This window comes from Rattus rattus, chromosome 2 (genome assembly GCF_011064425.1).
Source record: "Rattus rattus isolate New Zealand chromosome 2, Rrattus_CSIRO_v1, whole genome shotgun sequence".
In the NCBI taxonomy this organism is placed as follows: Eukaryota; Metazoa; Chordata; class Mammalia; order Rodentia; family Muridae; genus Rattus; species Rattus rattus.
This window is the reverse complement of record NC_046155.1, coordinates 5,504,357-5,528,845: the sequence shown is the minus strand read 5'-3', so window position 1 is coordinate 5,528,845 and position 24,489 is coordinate 5,504,357. Positions and strand designations below refer to the sequence as shown.

General features: G+C 50.3%; 1 protein-coding gene across 3 annotated transcripts in view; it reads left to right on the top strand.

The window, feature by feature from the left end:
* Shank2 (SH3 and multiple ankyrin repeat domains 2) overlaps positions 1–24,489 on the top strand; it is a 389,007-nt gene that overhangs the window by 158,602 nt on the left and 205,916 nt on the right. For all 3 annotated transcript variants that reach the window (XM_032891331.1, XM_032891333.1, XM_032891332.1), the window contains one exon: positions 894–1,007. In XM_032891331.1, coding sequence (XP_032747222.1) covers positions 894–1,007 — 114 coding nt within the window. The remainder of the gene's footprint in view (positions 1–893; positions 1,008–24,489) is intronic.

Below are 24,489 nucleotides of genomic sequence, written 5' to 3'. Positions count from 1 at the left end.
CCTCAGGACCCTGCCCCAGCCCCTGATATCTCAGGGCTTATGTTTTTAGCTCATGCCAGCAGCAGAATTTAAAAACAAGGACCTCAGTGGGAGAGGATGTGCCTACTGCTGTTGGGATGAGATGTCCCAGGGTGGGGTGGTACCCAAGGGAGGTCTTCCCCTTCTCTCAGGAGAAGTAGACAGGTTAAGGAGGGTAGGGATTTGTAAGGGTGGAAGTAGGGGTGGGGACTGGATGCAAAGTGAATAAAAAAATAAATTATTGAAAAACAACAACAACAACAACTACTACTGCTGCTACTACTACTACTCCTCAGAGCTGGGGAGGTGGCTCAGTGTTTAAGGGCATTGGCTACTCTGTCAGAGGACTTTGATCCCATTCCCAGCATCCACATGACAACTTAAAACCATCTGTAACTCCAGTCTTGGGGTATCTGATATTCTGGCTCTGTGGGCATCAGGCATGCAAGAGTTGCATGCATATACTTACAGGATATATATATATATATATATATATATATATATATATATATATACTTTAAAAGAGTGATAAGGTGGATGGTGTCACTGAGGATGAGATCCAAAGTTGTCCTCTGGCACGTACATGCACATGCCTGTATATACAAAAAAACACACAAAGAAAATAAAAGAAAAAAAAAAGACTCTCTATCCACTCTCCACCACCACCCATCAGTTGGGAGGGGTTCATGGGCTGGGGCTCCCCCTCCCCCCCTAACTGTTCTCTGAAGGCCACTGGGCCTCCTCTGCCAAGCTGCTGACAGTGAAGGCCTCACTCCCTCTACCTAGGGTCTGGTGCCCAGTTGCTGGGGATCCTTTGCTTGGTCCTATCTGTCCCCTGTTCTGATAGATGCCTTTCTCCTTTCTGTCACCTCCAGTTCTGAGCATCGGCGAGGGCGGCTTCTGGGAAGGCAGCGCCCGTGGCCACATCGGGTGGTTCCCAGCTGAGTGTGTGGAGGAGGTACAATGTAAGCCCCGGGACAGCCAAGCAGGTAAGGTGACCTCACAGGTCGAGTCACGGTGGGGCTGCTCAGCTGGAGTTTGTGGCAAGTGCCGTGGCTGTAGCCACACTGTGGAAGGAGGCCAGGTTACAAAAGCAGGGCTTCCCTGTATCGTTGCAAATGACTTGGCTGGTTGTATTCCAGTAGGTTCTGTCTAAACCAAAAGCACTTGACAAGCGGGAGCTCAGGTTCTGTCAAAGGGGCAGCTTATGGTGTGTCTGGTGCAAACCCGGAGATGACTTAGGATTTGTGTCCTTGTCACCTTCGGGAGATTCTGAGCCTGAGTCAATATCTTTTTTCTACCTTCTGATTGGGTGTGTTAGAACACAGATGGCTTCCCAGTGAAGGGCGGAGCTGTCCAGCCCCTCCCCGGGAAGTACCACACAGTGTTCACCGCCAAAGCTGTCCTGGCTCCATGCATTAGGGCTACTCCGTACCTGCCCTGGCCGAAAGCCTTCTGATTAAAAGGAATTGAGCTGACTATGATACCAGTGGCCACTGAAATGACCTGGGTAAGAAACAAAGACACCTGAGGCTTGGACAGAAGGGCCGTCTTAGTGACCCGTGTTTACCTGCGAGTTCTCCTGAGTTGCCTGTGCACCCCCAAAGGCAGTCACATGCCGTCTGCAGACACTGGCTGTGCTGTCCGTGTGGGCCTGTGACTTGGCTTAGATGTGCTCTTTATGATATATTCTGAGGTTCCCTGTCTGATGCTCCAAAGGGAGTCCCTGGGTCCTGGTCAGGTCACCTGGGCCAGGGAGGATCACATGATGTGTGATGCATCGCCCACTGTTGGACTCCCTCACGTCTGCCAAGCTTTGCAGTCTGCCGGGCATTCAGAATCCTTCCTCTCTGAGAACTTGGCCCTGAGACAGTAGGGTCTGTGAGTCCTAACCTCCCACTGTGGAGCTGCTCAGGTGCAGCTGATAGGTTGTGTTATGTGTGATCTAATACCACACCCATGCCAGGCTTGGGTGGTTGTTGTTGTTGTTGTTGTTGTTGAGATGGTCTTCTGTAGCCCACCCAGGTTGGCTTCTAATTCCTCCTATAGGTCATGATGACCTTGAACTCCTGATCTTCCTGTCTCCCGCCCCAAGTGCTAGGGTTATAGGCATACACCACCGGTTCATATGGTGCTGGGGACGGAGGGATGGAACAGAGCTTTGTGCACACTGTATTCCCAGCCCAGCCAGCCAGCTCTTGAAAGGCAAGGTTGGAAGTGGTGTTATAGCGGCTGGCAGATGGGCAGTGGGTTAGTGGGTGGTAGGAGCAGGTTTTGCTAGATGAGGAACACTAGTCGCCAGGTATCAACTGGTCTGTCCTGATGCCTAATCCATCCCCTTCCAGCCCTGGTCTGGGCCCAGTTTCCCTCTGGGGAGGGAGGATCTGTTTGCTGCTTTTCTGGCTTCCAGAGGCTTCTCTGCTCCCTGTCTTCACCACCTGTCTCCTCAAAGCCCTGCTGTTTGGAATAGGGGTGTCACTTCCTGCCCTCCCATACTTATCTTCAGAGCGGCCGGGCTGCCCCAATCTCTGCTTTTTGTTGGAAATGCTCTGCGAGCTACATCTAGACAGGTCGACCCTGAGGGACACATGAGGGGTCATTGGGTCATCCTGCTTTCTCCGTCTTACGGAATAGTGGCCTAGGTGAAGTGCAGCTCTCCCTACTTTCCTGTTGACCATGGGAGAGCCTTCTTTGGCCCCTGCTGCAGTGTCCTTACACACAGTAGAGCCTGCCAGACTGACACTCATCCTATGGCAAGCACTTTAGGGGTAATGATGAGCTTCCTTGTGGGGCTCCAGGCTCTCACTCCGATCCACACAGTGGATCTTTGATCAAGCAGAGTTGTATACCTGGGTCGGTACTGGCTCCAGGGTTCCTCTGGGGCCCATCCTCACATCCTGAGCAGTCTGGAAACACAGACTGGATCTTGCCACTCTGCTCCACCTGTGTCAGAACAGTGATGTCTTATGAGTCTGTGTCACCTGTTCCTGAGCACCTGCAGGTCTTACTGAGCACAGGAGAGTTAAATTGCATGTCCTTGTGCCTCTTAAAATCCTAAAAAGCTGACCAAGTAGTGTTGTGAGCAGCATAAATCCCTCATCCCCCTGCTGTGAAGAATTCAGAAGACTCGGGGAATCTAGCCTGGCTTCAGTGGGCATCAGTGGGATTGGCTCCATCTGGAATCTCTGGAGAGGGCGAATCTGTCTTCAGCTTTCCTGGATTCCGGAGGCTTTATCCTTGGCTGTGGCCCCTTCTCACTTCTGAGATGGCAGCTGTGGGAAGGGTCACTCTCTACCTGCATCCTTCAGAACACCCCCACCTCCCCTCCTTGCCACCACTTTTAGGGCCCAGCCAGGTGAGGTCCAAGCTGCCTAAAGCCGCTCCAATTCCATCTCTAATCTTTTAAGCTTCCATGTGTCAATAGGGTAACATCCCAGGTCCTAGGAATTAGGACATGAGCATCTTTTGGCTGGGTGGTATTCTTTGCTCCAAGGCCATTGACAGATGTGACCAATATCACCATTGTGTGATGTAATGTCGTGAGTCCTGCCAGCATCCCTGAGAGATCCTCCTTATAAACTGATTAGCTCATGAATTTTGTCACGGTGCTGTAACATCCTCCCTGATGGCTGTCCAGCCATTCCTCCCATCCCTCCGGAGACAAGCAGCTTTCTAAATTGTGTCACCACAGAGGAACAATGTCTATGGTTGGATTCCAGGCCAAGTCTTGACTTCTGCACTTAGCCGATGTCTGCCATACTTCACTGGGGTGCTTTGTATGTTGCTGCATAGCCTTCCCTTCTTTGTAATTTTATGCGAGCAGTGCACTCCACTTTCCTGAAGATCGATGATTAGCTCCTCTGCACGAGCTGAGGTAAACTAAGCTGTTGGGCTCATTTCCATCCAAGTCTCTCTGTAGATATCTGGTTTCAGTTCTCCTCACTTCCTTAGGGGAAAACCTGCTAGGTCACATGATAGGAACATGTTTAGTTTCCTAAGAAATTGTTACACGTGCCTAGGGAGATGACTCAGTCAAGTGCGTCCTTTGTGGACCCGAGTTCTGTTTCTAGAACCCACAAACCAAAGCCAGCTGTGCTGGCTCATGCCTGTAATGCCAGCGCCATGGAGGCAAAGATGGGGGGGTCATTGGCTAGACAGCATAGTTCAGTATGTGAGCTCCAGGCCAGTGAGAGACCCTGCCTCAAAAGTAAGGCAGAGAGCGTTGCTGAGGATACTAGAGGCTGTCTTCTGGCCTCTACATGTGTCTGCATATGTGTGTACTCCTGTGTAGATATACATCCGTACATACAAATATTTACTTACACAAAATTAATGGAAAGAACGAAAGGAGGGAGGGAGGTGAGAGGGAGGGAGGGAGGGAGGATTGTGACATAATTGTCCGATTTGCCAGGCTGGCTCATCCCCACACCAGCAGTGCTGGAATGCTTCAGGCGCTCTGCCCCAACACCAGCATTTGGTGGAGTCAGCCTCTGACAGTGTCAGTCTCCCATGGCAGCCTGGTGGTTGGGAAGTTGCTCCTTACCGTGAAGGTCATTTTGTTTCTCTGATGACTTTGGTGGTTAAGCCCTTCCTGCAGGCGTGGCTGCCACGTGCAAAACTTCTTTTGAGAGGTCTCCGTGCAGGGTTTGCGTTGCCATTTCTAACTGGAGCTCTCACCTCTTGTGCTGGGTGTGTAGTGATTTTCTTGGACAGACCCTGTTCATTACTGCTCTGTCCCGGCTTCTGTAAATGTGTGTCCCAGTCTAATTGTGGTTTTTAATGAGTAGAAGGTTTTAAAATTTTAAATGAAGTATAATTCCTTTTTTCCCCCTTTCATAGTACTTTCTGTAGCTTTTTTTTTTTTTTTTTTTTTTTTTTGGACACTGGAAAGCTGCAGCCCTCGAATATGCATAGAATCCAAAAGATGGTTCAAATATTGTTTCAGTGTTGCCAGCCAGCCAGCTCTTTCCACACAAGGTCAGCTTTGTCTGAGCTGTGGAAGCCCTTTGTATTTGTATATGGCAAAGTAGAAGCACTCTCGAATATTCCACAGAATAGGAAAGTAGGTCAAGGACTGAACTCCGACAAGAAGAGGCGTGTGTACATAGGGCACTTTCTGCCTGTTGGTCTTTCTGTCACCTGAAGACGTTTGTCAGAGGCTGAGGACCGATAGCAAAATGAATGGCAGCCCTGGTGTCTTTTAAAATTGTTATTCTAGTTGTATGTGTGTGACTGTTTTGCCTGCATGTATGTCTGTCTTTCACTTCCATGTCACTGTTCATCATCAAGGAAGTCAGGACAGGAACTCAAACAGGACAGGAACCTGGAGGCAGGAGCCGATGCAGACGCCATGGAAGGGTTGCTGCTTACTGGTTGCTCGGCCTGCTTTCTTACAGAACCCAGGACCACCAGCCCAGGGATGGCACCACCCACAATGGTCTGGGCCCTCCCACATCAATCATTAATTAATAAAATGCTCCTCAGCATTGCCCACAGCACAATCTTATGGAGTCACCTTCTCACATGTCAAGATGACACAGAATTAACCAGCGTACCTCCCTTGCAGAGGTTACTTAACGCCTCTGGGTAGATTTCTCCATGTGTCTTGTGATGATGAAGGGTCTATGGAGATTACAACCATCAGTTTACATTTTCTGTGCCTGAGAGAGAACAGCATGTTCCAGTGTGCAAACTCTCACTTACTTTCCCACGTCATCCCACCTTGGCAGCATAGAGTAGCCCGTGACTACAGTGCTATGTGCATGGCAAACAATACTTGAGAAACTTTTGGTTAAGTGTATACATGTCCCTCTCCCATCTTCCTGAAGAGTAGGCTCCTCAAGTCAGGATAGCGTCTTGCACTTCTTAGTCCTACACAGTACATGCCAAGGACAAAGTGATAACGATTGCTTTTCTGTTATCTATGGAAGGGTGCTGTTGTAATAGACCAGGAAACCAGCCAGCTGCTGTCTAGAATCTCAAGCCTCACACCTGTACCAGGTAGCACCATGTCAGCGGCTGTAACAAATAGACCTGCTACCTTAGCATATGGGACTGCATTCCCTACCCTAGACCTCCTTCACCTACTGAGATGTCAGTTTCCTTGCTTGTTGACCAGAAGTGACAGACTAGTGACAGCTGGACCCTTTGTTCTTCGAATTCTAAGGGGGAGCTAAAAGCAGGGGTGCCTTAGAGTTGGCTCTTGGATGAGAAACTAAGATGAAGCCCACCAGTCTTAGCTTACACACGTGTAAGCTAGGCACTCAGGTGAGACAGTACTGTCACAGGTTCAGTGGCCAGCCAGGGTTATGCAGTGGGTTCAAGATCAGCCTGGAGTATATAGTGAAACCCGGTTCACGAAAAAAGAAAGCACTCCAAAATTGGCACTTGGTTTCTGGGAATGAAACAGTATGGGAAGCCAGCACACACATGTGTGTCATTTCCCATCATGCATCTTGCATGTAAATAGAAAACACTGTCTGCCAACCCTGGTTCTCCCCAACAGAGTTGAGTTGCTGAGACAAAATTCCTAACCATTGATGATCACCGGTCATGTGAGACCAGAGGAGAAAATGACATCAGGAGTCCACTTCCCAGCCCCAAAGACACATAGAATCTGTTTACCTGAGAGCTATCATTAAGGAATGGTTGTCAGATGACCAGATGGCCAGAGCTCGGGTAAAAGGTACCACATTCTTATCCATGCCTCAGTCATGGGTGCTCTGGTGGGAGATCTGAGGTGCTATGAGTCATGTATCCTGCCAGGGCCTGTCAGGTTTCAGAACCTATAAGAAGCTTCCAGAATCACATGGATTAAAGTGTCTGAGATGGGATTTGAACCTAGATGTCTGAGTCCTGAACTGTCTTCTCATGGTCCCCTGCAGGGTCTTTTCTGGTGTCTTAGAGTGAGGCTCCTGAAGGATTCATCTATTTCTCAGAACACTACTTGACTTCCTGATTCCATGCACCGTGCAATGGTTGATCTTCTACCCTGGGCCTCTCCTGCATACTGCATGAACTCCTGACAGGTGGCAAATTGGCCAGTGCCTTGTCCTTCCTGTGTGTGACCTTAATAACAAAGGCAATTCCTCAGCTATGGTAGGCCTGGGCCAGCTCTCTGTCAGTGTTGGATCAGTTTCTAGGGTTTACCCATTCTCTTGATTACTGCGTTCCACTGTCTCCAATAGTCACTAAGTATCACTCACAGCCATGTAGTGTGGGACCTTTCCAGAGCTCATGGCTACAAGCCTTCATATTATCACAGCAGCCCTTCAGCCTTTGGTTTAGACTTTCAAGTGACTCTTGTCATCTTCAAGGTAAACTGGGGATTGGGAATAAATGAAGTAATGGTCCTCATTTTCCAGATGAGGGCCAGAGAGGTGTGTGTCTTATAAGTACCGAGCCAGAACCTGAATATAGATAGGCCTGTCCCTTCACCAAGAAGGCTGGAGGGTCTACAGAACATCAGTCACCCTGGGTGATGACAAGATTTGGTAGCTGTGGAGTTGTGCAGTCAGGAGGTAATGATGGTCACGGTAACATCGATAATGCCCATCGATAATGGTGGGGATGGTGTAGTTGACAGTGGTGTTGGTGTTCAGCTAGTGCTGTGATGATGTCATTGGTGATGATGGTCATGAAGCTGCTACTGCTGCTGCTGCTGCTGCTGCTGCTGCTGGTGCTGGTGATGGCGATGATGGTCATGGTGATGGTGATAATGATGATGGTTGTTGTGATGGTGATAGTGATGATCGCCATGGTGATAGTGATTGCCATGGTGATGTCATAGTGATAATGATAGTGATAGTGATGTTGGTGATATAAATGATGGTGGTGATGATGATACTGATGATGGTCATGATGATAACAGTGCTAATAATGATATTAATGATGGTTGTGCTGAGGTACATGATAATGATCATGTAGGGACCAAAGTGTTAAAGCAAAGACTTTTAAAGGAATAATACCAACAAAGTCTGGCACTCCAGCTCGGGAGCCCTACTGTTATGAGCATAGATCGAGAGTTCTACTCCCTTCCTGCTCCTGCCCAGTGCTCCCCACTTCCCAGGAGGCCCCTAGACTGCTCTGTGCACTCCTGACCTTTCATTTGGTTCTCCAATTCTCCTCTTGGTATAGCAGGCTCCCTTGGGAAAGTCACTTTGCCTTTGCCTCTGTGCTCATCGACTTTTCCCCTGGAGTGCGAGCCTTTCCCTTCCGATGCATCCTATAGTGGGTATAGACTCACCGGAGAGGACTGCTGGGGCAGAAACTCCACGCCACAGCTGGTGACCATCAATAACAGCAGCCCCTCTTCCTTCCATTCAAAATGTCGGGGCAGGGGTAACAGGTGGGCACCGCCACGCCGGAAGCTGCTGTGTACCTTACTTCCAAGCTATATGCTAAGGGCTCACTTGGTAAGTCCCTCTTCTGCCCAGCATCAGTTCAAGGCTCTGGCCCATTTATCTCTCAGGTCATCGGTCTATTTCTTGCTAATTCAAGGGTCCATCTCCACACACCCTAGAAGCAAAGCTTGGGCCGGCGATGATCACCGGAGCATGAGATGCTTGCATTGTCTGATGGGCTGTTGCTCTACTCTGTGACTCAGAAGGGCAGCCGTGGGCCTCGCACTTCCTGTAGGCAGTGGGGACGGCTCCACTGTAATCCCAGTTCCTCCTTTCTGCTCAAATGCACATGGAGGTTCCCTCTTGTACCAGGGATGCCAGCTTCTTGTTTTAAACAAATTAAAGTGCTTCCTTCAGAAACACAGAGAGCTGGTTGGCTATGGCTGGAAGCCCAGCAGTGTGGGGGTGACTGCACCACATCCCATCATTTGGACAAGCCCCTTCCTTGGGCTGAGACAACCAAGTGTCCCTGAGGCTCTCAGGGCTGCCTGAGTTGGGGAATTTTGGAAATGGGGGGAGGTCTGAACAGTGAGCCCTTTGTGCCCCTCTTTTTATAAAAACTGTTCCCTTGTTGTGACAAAGATCCTGACCCAAATATGAACAGCAGCCTCCCCTAAAACAGCCTTATTAGGATGGCAGCTGACCCAGATGTCTTACCTGGCTTTCCTCTGATCCCTAAAGCAATCCCAGGCCTTATCACCCCATTGTGTACCCCGAGAAGGAGGTCAGGAGAACCTGAACTACACATTTGGCTTCCCAGAGCCCATGGTTGTAGACCAAAGGAAGCTCTCTCTCCTTACTTCCCTTCAACAAGATCCAGCACAGGCTACGGTGAAGACGAGAACCTGAGGGTGTGGAAGCCCCAGAGGCATGACTCTGGAGTAACACACAGATCTTTGTTTAAAAGGTAAAGCAGCTTTGTCTTTAAAAGTCAGCATGGTGGGGCCAGAGAGATGGCTCAGCGGTAAAGAGCACTTGCTGCCCTTGCAGATGACTTGGGTTCTGTTCCGAGCATCCACACCAGGTAGATCACACCTACCTGTAACTCCAGCTCCAGGAGAATCTAATATCCACATCTGACTTCTGTGTGTACCTGAACACATGTACTACATATAAACATACTCAGACGCACGCATGCACACACACACACACACACACACACATTAAATACATAAATAAATAAATAATCTTTAAAAAAAAAAATAAAAGCAGAGCAGGCCAGGCAGGCCCGGTGCTGCACACTTTAACCCCAGCATTCCAGGGGTAGAGGCAGACACATCTCTAAGTTTGAGCACAGCCTGGCCACAGAGGCCGAGGGTCTTCATAGGATTGAGATGCCTGTGGCTCCCAGGTCCTCTGTGCTGTCGAGCTCAGGCCTGGTGCTCACAGGGGTTAGATGCAAACGGGCCCTGGCTCCGTTTTGCTTTTGCTTCTCATGGCCCCATTCAAACTTAGTGGCAAGTCAAGTCACCATCTTTTATTGTTTCAACTGGAGGCAAAAGCTGCGAGCCATGCTCTGCCTGAGAAAAGTTATTAGCCTCGCTAGTCGAGAAGTCTTCCATTGATCATCTTCAGGCATAGCTGGATCCAGGTGCTCACACTGATTTACCCATGGAGGGCTTTCTAACTCCAGACCCTTAGCTCTCCACGGAGGCCTCCTCTTCTGGTCAGTTTGGCCCTCACATTTTCCCTGGCAACCACAGGCCTAATGTCCTTGTAGATCCCAAGTCCAGGACAAAGACATTTTGCTAAGCTTAGCTCTGGTCCCATGATGGCTACAACAGGACTGGTTTGACTCATAAGTCTAATTTCTGTGGAAGGGCTAGTGGACGGGGAGCTGGTGTATCAGGAAGGGTGGCTGGGTTAGAACACAGACGGAGTGTTAAGAACAGTGGAGCTTCCGTGACCTGAAGAGCAGAGAGGACATTGCCCTGCTCTTGTAGCCAGCAGGAGTGTTTTAGCAGGGATGGAAAGATTTGGGGGAGTGGTCCTCACTTCCCTGGGGTGGGGTAAGTGGTGTACCTTGATAGCTTTCTGTTAGTCACTGTGTACATAAACCCTCCATAATTTCAGAGTGGCCGAGTGGCCTATTCCAAAATAGAACATGTCTGTTATCTTTAGAGCTGTTAAAAATACAAGCAAATGACTCTATTAGCACAATTGCAATCTAAAATATTAATAAGCAACCCCAGCCAGCTTCCAAAGGAGCCACTAACTGTTCCCTAATGGGACATAAAATAAATATGAAGGCTTGCCGTTCTGCCTGCTAACGACTGTGTGTTTGTTAAACAACCTGGCACACACACACGCCCACGCATACACATACACACACACACACACACACACACACACACACACACACACACACACACACAGCCCCACCCTATCTTTTACGCCATTTTATTAGAATATACTCAGCCGCTTTGGAGAAGGGGGTTGGGACTGCTGTTTCTTAGCAGCTGCTCAGGGTTTTAAATACCAGTTTCTATGCCGGGGTTTGCCCCCAAAATAGAGTTGCGCCATCTCTGTGTGATGTTTTGGGTCATGTTGTGAGGATTTAGTCTTTGGCTTTCCTTTGGGGACTAGGCCTTCCTTGCCTCCTCCCAGGAGCAGTAGTGGACCGCTCTGGGTTACCATGGCAACCTGGAGATACTGGGTACCAGCCCTGCCCTTCTTCCCTGTAGCCCTTCCTGCCTGCCAGGAAAGTCACCTTGAGCTCAGTCACCTTGCACAGGCTTCTGAGGGAAAGGTGCCAGTGTGGCCCAGATGCTCATAGGCAGGGAACTTCTTCAGCGTTTCATTGAATCATATTGGAAAGGCAGTTGGCTGGGGATAAGGTTGTGCCGTTTAGTTTGTTTGTTCTGAAGCCTGGGTGTCTAATTCTTCACAGTTCTAGAGGCAGAAGTTGGGGATTTAGGAGGCAGGCAGGTTAAGGGCTTCCCCCAGCTTGTAGACCTTGCTATGCATGCATCCTGGTGTCCTCGCATGCCCTCTACTCCCTGTGTACCAGCCCCACTCTCACAGGTCTCTCTGACCCTCCTTAAGCACCCAGTCTCTAAGCATAGCCACACAAGGCTTGAGACCTTGACTGGGAGTGGTGCTAGTCAGGCACATGATAAGGGGGTGAACCCAGCAGGTGGTGAGCACCTAGGTGGTGGCTCATAAGCACCTGCAGGAAAGGTGACGTGATAGGGCTATGATGTGCCCTCCGCGACAGAAAGGACAAAGGGTGCAGCTGGCTTATGGCAGAGCTTCCCACACTCCACATGTCCAAACAATGAGGTGCTAAGGAATGGGAAGTGAATGGGTGGATAGATGGATAGTGGAATGGGGGGTTAGGTGGGTGGTAAGGATAGATAGATAAATGCAGACAATGGGTAGATGAATAGATGGATGGACGGGAGGTGGGTGTGTAGATGGATAGCTGGCTGGCTACCTGGCTGGGTAAGTGGGTAGGTAGATGAATGGATGCATGAATGGATGAGTACATGTGGGGTGGATAGGTAGGTAGATGGATGATTAGATGGATGGATGGATGGATGGATGGATGTGTAGGTGGGTAGGCAGATAATGGTTGAATGGACAGGTAGATAGGTAAGTGAGTGAGTGGGTGGATGGTGGATGGATAGTAAGGGGCGACTGGCTGTACACCACTCTCATCTCTTTTGCACCCCATTCCAGTTTTGTTACCTTTCCCATCTCATACCTCTACAGTAGAGCCCATGAGATGTTTCAGAAACCCTAGGGTCTGTGAGCAAAGGCCAACAGGGCTGCATATAAGACTCCGGGCAAGGCTGTTAACCTCCCGCTGACTGGCTTTGGTCCTGTGCCTGGGGTTTGTTTAGGCACCACTTTCCCTCGGGGGTTTAGCACCCGCCTACCCCACATGCCTTGCTGGGCCATCGGATCCAAAGCCCACAGGCCTCACCGGTCCCTCTCATTACCCCGTGAGTGTCTGGTTGCTGTAGTGTTCCAGAAGGCAGACAAGGTCATGCACCCACATGGAGGAATGGGCACCGGCATGTACTGGTGGTCCCGCTGCTCTGCCATTTGTCAGCAGGAGTGACGAGAGGCCGACTTTGGCACCAGTGCACCCAGCTCTGGGACGATGAGCCAGACCGGGAGTCCCCTGGAGCTGGGGCAAAAATGGATGCCTCATGCCACCCCCAGAGCTGCATATCTTTCTGGAAAATGAAGGCTGTCATATGGCGCTCTGCTAGTGAATGGAGATGTTGTTTTTGGCTTCTCTGAAATAGACGATGGGAAACAGACCCAGAGATTATGAATAAACATTGGCTTATGGGGGCTGCGCACTGCTAATGGCAAAACCTCCACACTTACAGATTAAATTTAAGACATGCATATGGGAAGGGACTCTGGGGAGGCCAGACTCCTGTTAGAGCAAATCTTACAGCCCCTGTGGGAGGGTGCACTGTATGCCCCCTGTCCCTAGCCAGGGTCGTGAGCACAGGAGTGCCAGTCTAGGAGGAGCCTGTGTTCTCCAAGAGAGCCAGGAAGATGCTGCAGGGAGCAGGGGCCACCTTGGGACTGTCCACTGGTATGGACTAGACTAAAGTCAGTATGCGACTTCAGCCAAAGTGCCTTCGGGAATCTTTAGGGCAGTTTCTAAAGTCAAGTTGCAGAATTAACTCCTGGCGGTCAACTGTGGCCCGTCAGATGAACCCTGACGAGTTCTGAGAGGCATCTGGAGATGGCCCATCAGTGTTTTGTTGAACTGTGATACAATCATCAAACCAAAAACCTTACCCTTTTAACGTGCATGGCACAGCAGCTTTTCTTTTCTTTTCCTTCTATTTTTTATTCGCATAGTTCTGAAAACCTCAGTGTACTGAATTCCAAAACACTCTAGCGCCTTAAGTGTAAAGCTGGCACCCAACACAGTCTCTTGCTTCCCTCTCTCATCAGCCTTTGGCAGCCACCAACTCTCCTGCTGGCTCCGGGCAGTTCATGTCATGGAATTCATCAGAAGATAGTCTTTCACAAGTGACTATTTTAATTTAGCAAAAGGCTTATCATTCTTTTTTGTGGCTAATTCCTTTGCATTTGCATATACACGGAGCATTTTATCAGTCACTAGTTGGTGGGCACTTAAGTTGTTTCCACCCTTTGGCTGTTGTGAATCGTTTGGCTGTGAGCATTCAGGTACAGGTTTTGGCTAGAGTCTATTCAGTTCTCTGAGGTTTATATCTAAGGGTAGAGATGTTGGGTTATGTGATGGCTATGTTTAAGCACACGTGCACATGCATGTGCATGCATTCCTGTGTGTCTGCGTGTATCCTCGTGTATGTGTGTGTTATGTTTGCATATGTGTTGATGTACGTGCACATGAGGAAGCCATAGGAGGACATATGGTATCCACTTTATGACTGTATCTTTTTTTTTTTTTGACATGGGGGTCCCTCCATGAATCTGGAGCTTGGCTGGTGGCCTGTAAGCCCCAGTGAGACCCTGTGCCTGCCCCATGCAGGCTGGGGTTACAGGTGTGCATGCAGCCCCAACCAGTTTATTTCTTATGCATCTCCATGGGTTTGAATTCAGATCCTCATGCTTGTATAGCAAGCATCCTTACCTACTGAGCTATCTCATCAGCACTGATTAACATCTGAGGGCCCGCCAGGCTGTGGTTGGCTGTGACTGGCATTGGTGAGTAGCTTTGCTCTGTGAAAGTCACCCCCTCCCCCAGGACACCGTTCTTTGAACTGCAAGCACAATGCTACTTTGGAGAAGCAAGGTACAATAGTGTGTGGGCAGGTATCTAGGGTGGATGTGGTGCCTCTCTCACTCTCTCTGACTCCTGGGGAGCTCAAGTGGTCAAAAGGAGTGTGGCTTAGTTCTTTACAGCCTTGTAGAAATGGGACCTTCCATGGTGCTGTAGCACTGACGTGGGAGACGGAATACACCTGTTCTCAAGCCAGGAAAGCTGGGCTTGCCAGCCATCCCACTGACCACCTGCTTCATGCTTATTTGATGCTGTTGAAATTCCTACTGTTTTGGACAAAGGGCCCTGCTGTCACCCTGAGCCAGGCCTCACAAACTTGCCATTAGCTATTGCTGGCCCCAAGGTCCCTCCATGGTTCCCTGGAGATCTTCACCAGCTCCTCTGGGGAGGAGCACACAGATTAAAGGTCATCTGTTCTAAGTGCTTCTAGAGCTGACTACCATGCTGGTAGTAAAAGCAGGCATGGACCAAGGAGTCGGTGTCTGGTTGTTGAGGTGTGTGTCCAGCTCATGAACTTATTCAGTTCCTAAATCTAAGGAGCCATGTGCGCACCGTGGGGAAGGAGCAACTTTGTCCACTCTGTCGTCTTTCAGCCAGAGCTGGGGATGTGCACTGGGGCCCCAGCACTTGCTCACAGCCCCTTCCTTCGGGTCCTTTGGCTTTGGCTAGAGCATATCTAAGGGGTGTGTGTGTGTGTGTGTGTGTGTGTGTGTGTGTGTGTGTGTGTGTGGGGTGTGTGTGTGTGTGTTGTGTGTGTGTGTGTGTGTGTGTGTGTGTGTGTGTGTGGTGTGTGTGTGTGTGTGTGTGTGTGTGTGTGTGGGGTGTGTGTGTGTGTGTGTGTGTGTGTGGTATGTGTGTGTGGGTGTGTTGTGTTTGTTGGGTGTGTGTGTGGTATGTGTGTGTGTTGTGTGTGTGTGGTATCTGTGTTGTGTGTGTTGTGTGTGTGTGTGTGTCTTAAGCTATATCTGCACACGAGGCTGCCAGCTCCCCTGCAAATCTCACTCAGCTCAGTGTAGCTGCTCTACATGTGCTACCGACTTCCACAAATGTGTCCCCCTTGCCATCCACACTTAACGGGCCAAGATGTAAGTGTACCCTTTGTTTGACTACAGAAGGTTCTGACACTTCACCTTACTGAAGGGCCCCCCAAGGCAAAGGAAGGAGAGATGACTGAGCAGCAGAGACTAGAACTCTCTCTCTGAGGGTCACACACCAGACTCACAGCTAGAAGGCTTTTCCTGTGGGCCCAGATCATCTGTTTAGCTGCTGGGAGCCATCTAGAAGCCGCACTGGCACACATGTTCTTCCACACATAGGTGAAAGTAGTCAGTGAGAGAGCCCATGGCAGCTCCGTGCCCTGGGCAAGCCAGCTGACACCTCCCCATGAAACGTAGCACCATAACCCTCACAGAACGTCAGATGAGAGATGCCTGTGTACACATTCATGGCAGGGTACAGAGACATGCCATACATAGTGTGTGCACGCACATGAGCACACGTGCATGGTGACATACATGTTCATGGGGGTATACATGTATAGACACATATCTGCACATGAGTGTGTATAACTGCATATATGTTCAGGTGTTTTCACTATATTTCAGACCTGCAATGAGTATATGTATGATATCACTCATGATTGCATGTGTGCACATTCGTGGTACTTATACTTACATGAATTTGTGTGCACACACACAGTGCAGCTACACGTATGCTCACATGCTTGGTGTTTGCACCTGTGTGCGTGCACACACGATTCACACCTATACCCGTGTGTGCATGTCCTTTGCATCTTGACACATGGGCATGTGTGCGTGTTCTGTTTCCTGCCCCATTTCTGAAGCCTAAGGCATGCCCCGCTCAGGCTCACTGCGTCTGCCCAGCAGTCAGGTGGATACACGACTCCTGTACTATTTGGGGCAGAGCTGTCCTTGAGTTCTGGCACAGATACAAAGCCCTGATGACGACCTGACCCAGTTCCCATTCCTGAAACTCCGGCTTCCCTCGTGGACAGTCCTAGAAGGAGTCTGATTGCCAGGGTGACTGCCTCATTTGTCATCCGAACGGGGCCACTTCCAAGAGCAAAGGAGAGTAGCAGAGCTGTGGCCGCTGAGGGAATCGGCTGACCCACTTTCTCCAGGAGGGAGCTGAGGTTTCCTGGCCTGATGCAGGCAGTGCTCCCCCTCCAGGCTGAGAAGGCAGCTAGTCACTTACTCTCCTACCCTCTACCGGCCAACAGAGGCCGCTTGATGCCTGGAGCTGGATTCCAGGCAGGAAATGTGACACTGGGCGACATTTGGGGAAGGGCCATACTTTCCTGTGAACCTGGACCGGCTGAGGAGGCTGGGACAGGCTGATGATGAGTGACCGTCACCTAGGAAGGGTCTGGAGAGGAGATACAGAGATATAGGGTGCCCTCTACCTTCAGCAGGATACTCAGAGGGTACCGTGACACTGAGGGCAGAGGCAGGGAATGAAGGGACAGTGACCTCCCACACAGGGCTCTTAGGCAAATATGAACACTCAGGGCGTCCTTCTACCCATCTGGCTGGCCAGGCCTGCCCAGAAGTGTCATGCAGATCCCTGCTGGAATGACGACAGCTCTGCCTCTGTGCCTGTGGTGTGCCCCACCCACAGCCACCTATAGAAAGGGCTCTTCTAAGTGGGCTTGCAAAGCAAGCCAAGGTCAGAGCCAGGGTCCTAGCAGCCCTAACAATCCAGGGTTGGTCACCCATCCTCAGTGAGCCAATTAGAAGATTTAAATTACTAGAGAAAAACAGGAAAAGGAGATTTATTCAAGGTGGCTAGTCCATCTGCAGGGTCCTGACATAATAAAGAAAAGGTAAGGCGTATGTACACCTGACAGTTGCTGAAGGGTGTTTCCCTCCACACATGGTCTCCGCTTGAAGTCTCTCCTGTAAGGTCCTCTGATGAACAGCAAACCTCTCCAGAAGGCAAGCCCACGCCCCACCCCCAAATGGCACCAGGCTTCAGCCTCCCCGCCCCCCATTCCAGTATGACATTCCTGGAGGAAATTCTAATTTCTTGGGGTTCGTTGTCTCAAAAGCCTGGGAGCCAAAGGAGTACAAATGTCTCCTTAGAATATCTTGATTCCTGCCAAACAGGCTAGGATTGTGAGCAGAGCAACCTAGATGGCCTATCTTCTCTGCACACCCCCACCTGCCCCCTCTACAGGCTCTGATGAGAATGCATACAGTCCTCATGAAGCACTAGGCAACTCCTCATGAAACAGCGAGCGTGAATTCCCCTTAGCATTCACTTGGGGTCACCCATACTCACCTCACAGAGAAACCAGGCAGCATAGGTTGGAGCACTTGAGGCTCTGCACTGGGGTAGCCAGCCCAAGCGACCCAAGCGTGAACTGTACTACGCAGATCAGGCCACACCAACAATGGCTTTGAGGCCATCTGCTCCCCTCGCAAGCCTGCTTTTTCTGATGGAGACCTCTGCTCCCGCCCCCCATCCCCCAGGTTAGTCAGTGTTGCACTCCAGGCAGCACCTGACCGACCCAGTGTCAGAGCAGCCTCTTTCGGGGCCCATAACCATCTACTGCCCTACCCTGCAAGGTACATTTGCAGAGCTTGGCTCTGTGCTTCTAACGGGTGAGTCCAGAAAGGCCGAGGCAAGCAGGAAAGGAGCACGAAGGGCTCAGCTGCTAGAAGCCCTGAAAGAAAAGATGGGGGTTGCAGACAGGCCTCATGCAGGAACACAGTGGGGCCATCCATCAGCCCCTGGAACCCTAGAAACCCAGGGAGAGCAGCTACCACCACTGCCTCCTCCTACCCTGACCTCCTTTCTTTTCCATACTCCTTGCTGCCCTAGGCCGTCCCTACAGCTTTGTCTCTCCTACAAGTGCGGCCTGCATGGAAACCAGCTTACAAATGCTCATTGTCTCTTTCTACCATATGGGTCCCGGGTAGAGAACGCCAATGGTCAAACTTAGAGACAAGTGCCTTTACCAGCTGAACCATCTCACTGGTCCCGGTTGGAAACTATCTTCCCTGCTTTGGAAAACAATCAGAATGCAGGCTGCAGATTAAGATGCCAAACAAAGGCCTCAGGGACAGCCTGGCTCCTGAAGTTCAAGGCCCCCATCTGTCTGAACAAGGAGCAAAGCGTCAGGATGCAGCCCAGCCTCAGAGCACTGAGTGCTGCATGTACTGGTCCAGGTGCCAATGCTTTTCCCATTGGACTGCCCTGGCTGACCCTTCCTACCTCACCAGACAAGGAAAAGGGAAGGGTAGAGGTCCCTCCCTTGCCCTGCAGACTCAGCACCCCTCCAGCCCTTCCCCCTTTCTTCATGGCATGAGGCCTCCTTGGCTTTTATGGCTTCTTGGGGGCCATTTTTCTTTTGTCTCTCATCTCTCAGGAGGTAGTGGCACTTTATCTACCTTGGTCATGACCTCTTGCTCATTGCCTCAGAGCCCTGTGGGTATCCAGGCTCCATGAAACATCTATCCTGTATGTGAGACGGGATTCCTGTCTACACACCAGGAGCTATCTGTGCTAGGCTACTGGCTCTGGAGACAGCCCAGACACCATGATCAGGCTTCTGTCACTCAGCTTCATGTCCGCTGAGCCCCTTCAGGTGTGAAAGTCCTTCCTCCTGAGTCCAGGCGTCTCCCTCCATGCATGTCTGAGGACTCATCTGCCCAGCAGCATAGGAGACTGAGATTGCCTGGCTTTAATGTTTCAGGGTTTATAATTTTATGGGAATAGAATTTCCATGTTAAACTTTTTGAGAAATGGTAAAAACTTTCCATGCTCTAGAATATTGCATTTGTGTGGTGTGTATGTATGTATGTATGTATGTATGTATGTATGTATGTATATATATACATATGTACATACATGTGGGGGAATCAACCTGTGTGTGTGTGTGTGTGTGTGTGTGTGTGTGTGTGTGTGTGTGTGTGTGTAGGTGTGTGTGGAGGGACAACTGGTCAACCTCAGCTATTCCTCCTTAGGACATGTTCCACATTGTTGTCTGAGGTAGTCTCTCTTTGGCCTAAAACTCATCAAGTAGTAGGCTAGACGCGGTGAGCCCCAGGAATACCCTCTGGATCTGGACTTGCAGGCATACTATGTAGCCCTGGCTGGCTTACAACTTACTCTGCAGACCAGGCTGGCATCTGCCTGTCTTTGCTTCCCGAGTTCTTCGATTAAGGGCATGTGACAGTATGCCCAGCAACCCTTTAAAAATTAATTAATTAATTATTTTGTTTCCTTATTTGTTTGTTTGCTTATTTATATGTGTATGTGTGTGCCTCTGTAGTTTCATGTACATCATGCACACACAAGATCCTGAGAGGCCAGAAAAAGGCGTCAGAGAGCTATGAGTTACAGGTAGTTGTGAGCCCTTGCGTTGCTGGGAACTGAATCAGGTCCTCTGGAAGAACAGCCATTGCTTTTAACTCCTAATCTATCTCTCCAGTCATGCACTGGGCCTTTTTCAAAAGGGTTCTTGGACTTAAAGTCAGGTCCTCATGTGTGTGCAGCAAACATTAACGAATGAACAACCTCCCCAGCCCCAAGTCTGGAATCTCCCGACAAAGGGAGCCACCTATGGCTGCTGTCTCGCTTTCAGTCCTGGCCTGGCACTTGCCTTCCTATCCACGCCATAAAGGCATGGCCACATCTGTCTGCTTGTCTTCACCTGTACACTCCCCAGGGCAGGACCTACCTGGCATCATCCCATGCCCCTGCCTGGCACACAGTAGGCCCGCTATAGACTCCTGCCATGGAAACCAGAAGAGTGACAGCGTGCCTTAGAGACAGCTAGTTATTTTCTAAGGAACGTGACACAGATTTAGAATTCAGTGTGGCTAAGAATCAGCCGGCTTCTGCCACTGAAAATTCGCTTGTCGTTTTGTCTGCCAAGAATCCCAGAAGCTTCTCCAAGTGATCACTGATGGGAGCAGAAGCGTTGCCACTAAAATTAGGTGGTGAAACGGTTGTTATGAAACACCAAAGAAACTGACAGGTACATTTAGTGAGTGGGGAACACTCCTCCATGACACGGCACTGTGGCTGGAGCTGTGTCCCTGTCCTGGGAGCTGGATTTAGTTGTCCCAGCACTGTGGTTGCTTAAAGTAGAAACTGCTTGATATTTGGGAGACTGGTGCTTTAGACCTCAAGATGCTTTAAAACTGATGTCAACCCGAAGCCTCCCTCTCCGTACAGGTCTGCTCTTCTCTTCTGCTCTGACCTTTGCCCTCTGCTAGAGTACCTGTGACGTGCTGGTTGTGGATCCCCAATGTCCACGCCACATTAGACTGGCTTTGCTCCCAGCAGAAAGCACCAAGCAGCCATGGTTTGAGTGAGATAGAGTTTATCTCTTCTCTGTTCCAGAAGACGAAAGGAGGCAGCCCAGAGCTAGAACAGAAATGCTGAACGTACAGGGACCCCGTCTCCTCTGTTCCTGCTGTCCTGAAATCATTAACAAGCTGCTCTATGGTTCAGGCTGGGTGTATAGAATCCAGCCATCACATTTATATTCTAGTAGAGGAGGAAGGACCCCCCTAAAAATAACAATAGAAAGGAAAAGAAAAAGCCGTATCTTAAGGACATGTCTAGCTACGGGCTATCAGCTATAACATGGTGTTATATGGGGGTTTAGAGCTGCTCCTGGGGGATGAATAGGAGACCAGATATTAGAGAGGGCTTCAGTACCTCTGGCCAATCCCCTCTTCAGTGTTCCCTCCAACCACATTTTGTCCTCTCACACTTCAGAGCAGGTCAGGACATTCAGCATGAGAAATCGTTATGTGATACAGCAGTGTGATGCTTCCAGTGAGAACACGGCCTGACTTCACACCAGGCAACACCCAAGGTGGAGCCTGTCTGTGAGGGGAGGGACAAATGGCCACCTGGGGGCCAGAGCACAAGTTCCAGACGCCTGCACTTGCGGTAGTGAGACCCTGCCTGTCAGAGCACACATGTGCTTTAGGGAAGCCTTCTACTTTCAGCCGGCTGGCATCCTACCCAAACTGAAGCTGCAGAAGTATTAAACAGTTTTCAGATTCAAGATCAATAGCCTCAGATATGGTCAGATCCAGTACGTCAGCATTCTCTGTGTACCTCACATGTCTGCTTTTCTGTGTGGAGTCCTTTGACTGGTTCTCTCTAAGCCATGTGGAAGTGGCCAGTAGGGGCATCGGGCTGATGAGTGACTGTTCTGGCAGTTGTGGGAGTTGTGTGTGGCATCGAGCATCACCGGGAGAGACAGCACAGGATTGGGTCTTGTTGTGTGATGGCTCATCTGACTAACTTTGGCTCACTTGGTCTAATAGGCCAAGAGAGAAGGTGGGGCTGGCAGTGTCATTGAGGAATGTGGGCTGAGTTTCGAACATGGGTATCTCCTCCAGAAATTAGTAAATGGGTTCTGGCAAGCCAAACCCATGCTCCCTCTCTACCTACCCCTACACAGCACCCCCCCCCCAGTCCCTGTCTTGATCCTACTCCTCTGTAGCAAGGCAGAGCTGTCCCAGCCTTGGCCCCCAAATGCCCAATTCAATGGTTTGTCTTGTCATGTAACACTCTTCACCCTCTGAAACAAACTCCAGAGCCCAACTATTATATTCCTCTTGGTGAGGCCTCAGTGCCTCCCAGCAAGGAGCATGGCATGGGCACATTCTGAGGAAGTCACACGACCTACTGACCTACTAGATGATTGAAATAAAGATAGGGAGGGAGAGGCAAAGGAGTGGGGAGACCGATGGATGAATGGTTGAGAATAAGTAGATGGATCAGTGGACATACAGATTTGGGGAGGGAGGGAGGGATGATGGATGGATGGATGGGTGGACGGATGGACGGACAGGTGAATGGATGGATTGATTTATGGATGAATAGACGTGTGATTGGCAGGTAGGCGAATGGGGAGCTTCATAGGCTTCTCAGTTGCCAACACAGGAAGAGTCGCTGTGTCCTGCAGCCCTGATGCAACGCCAGCTGTTTAGCGTAGCAATATCTCATGTCAGCGCTGATGTATATGCTTTTACCATACTGGAAAGTAGAAGCAGGCCCAGGCAGGGAAGGAGGTGGGAGGAGCTGAGGGGCTGGTGGGAAGGGTCCAGGCAGCCCCAGGGTTGTGTGCAGGCCGTGTGCTTTGGGCTTGCGTTCTGGCCACCAGCCATGACTTTGGAGTAGCATGCCCTGCCGCCTGCGTACATTCTGAGCATTTCAAACAAGGCCGCCACCTGTTCCTGCCTCTCCCCTCTCCCCTTCCCCTTTCTTCTCCCCCTCCTCTTCTTCCTTCTCCTTCTTCTCCGCCCCGCTTTGACCTCCACGTCCCTTCCTTCTGCAGACATTGAGAGAGTTCACGGCTGCTGAGGAGGGCAGGTGGCTTCCCTGCTGAGGTGTGTGTGTCTCCTGGATGTTCACGTGTAGCCCAAGGTAACAAGCCTGTGGCATTTGAATGTGGAACCTGTGCTAGGTAGTGAAATCAGATGAGGTCACAAGCAAGACCTTTCGGTGGCTTTTGAAAAGACCCTGGCATACTGGCTCAGTTCCCATGTCGTGCCTTTGGCTGTGTGATGACCTGGCAAGAGCCCCTTGCCAGGTGACAGACAGATGACAGTCAACTTCCCAGACTTTTAACCTCCAGACCTAAGGTCCACGCAAACCTCGGTGCTTTATAGACTCCTGAGGCCCAGCTGGACGCAGATGCCTCCCTGTTCTCTCTCTAGGAGAGTGTGGTACCTGTTCTGGAGAACTCCGAGCCCCAGCCACCCAGCTGTCAGGTACCGAGAAGCTGGGCCAGATAACTGTTTGGAGGCCCATAGGCCTGGGGCTGGGCCCATGTTTCCCCTTGCCGAGTGACATCATCTCTAAGTCCTGCTCCACAATACTTAGCCCCGGAATCTGGCATGGAAATTGCTACAGTCTATTCATGGCCACCCAGGAGGCCCATTAATCACATGGACACAAAGCAGATCTCTCTTTGCCACACCCCAGTGCTCAGCTTCCCCAGGGGTCCCTCCACCTTGTGATTTACAATCTGATCACAACGATGCTTGGAGACCTCAGGAGGACAGATACTAACAAAGCAGTTGTAGTGCTCTAGGAGTGTTCCAGATCTAGGAACTCATGAGAGTTACAGACCCAAGGGCCCGTAGTTGGGGGACTCGGATCGGCTTCTCAGAATTTCATGAAGCCAAGAGCTACCTGTGAAGGGGGACCATGACAGATATGCTCGAAGGCCCCTTAAGAGCCCCTGCTGGTGGTGCCCAGCCACCCAACACACACAGTGTTCAGGCTCTAGCTTCCTTTTCAGGTTATGGAGCCATTGCTGTGGGCCTAGGTAGGCAGAGAGTGGTGCTGATGTTCCACGGTCTACAGACTCTGCCTCTACCCATCTGCCTGCATGGAGAGGAGTGGCCTCTCAGCCCAGTTGTTGTGACAAAGGCTGTAGGAATCAGATTGACAGAATACTGCTCCCCACTCTGGAGACTGGACAATCGGGGGCTGGGCCTGAGAAGAGCTCACCCTCTGGGTCACAGATGGCCACCTGCTCCCTGTATCCTCCTTATGGATCCTGTCTCAGTCACTATTCTGTTGCTGTGAAGAGACACCATGGCCAAGGCAACTCTTATAGGGAAGCATTTAATTGGAGCTGGCTTACAATTTCAGAGGCTTTGCCCCTTATCTTCATGGTGGGGAGCATGGCAGCGTGCAGGCAGAAGCAGCTAAGAACTGCATCCTGATCTGCAGGCAGAGAGACAGACACTGGGCCTGGCATGAGCTTTCGAAATCTCAAAGCCCACCCCTCGTGACATACTTCCTTCAAGAAGGCGCACCCCCTAATCCTGCTAATCTTTTCAAATAGTACCACTCCTTGGTGACTAAGCATTCAAATATATGAGCCTATGGGGGTCGTTCTTATTCAAACCAACATATAGCTAAAAGACTAGCTGCTGGTATTCTCTTTAAGGGAGGGAAAGCACTTGACTGTGGAGAACAGAGCCTTGGCCATTTATTTATCTAAATTGTGTGAGTGTGTGTGTGTGTGTGTGTGTGTGTGTGTGTGTGTGTGCGTGCGCGTGTGTGTGTGTGTATTCATGTGGGTGCACACATGTGAATATTCATGTGAAGATCAGAGGTCAACTTCTGGTATTATTTTCCTCCAGAGTCTTCTACCCTTTTCTATGAGACCAGGTCTCACTGGATAGCCCAGGTTGGTTTCAAACTTGAGCTCTCCCAGCCTCAGTCTCCTGAGTGCTAGGATGCAGGTAACACCTTACCTGACTGGTGATATTTTTCATAAAGATACACCCTTCTCATGAAATACCCACCCTCATGAGCTAT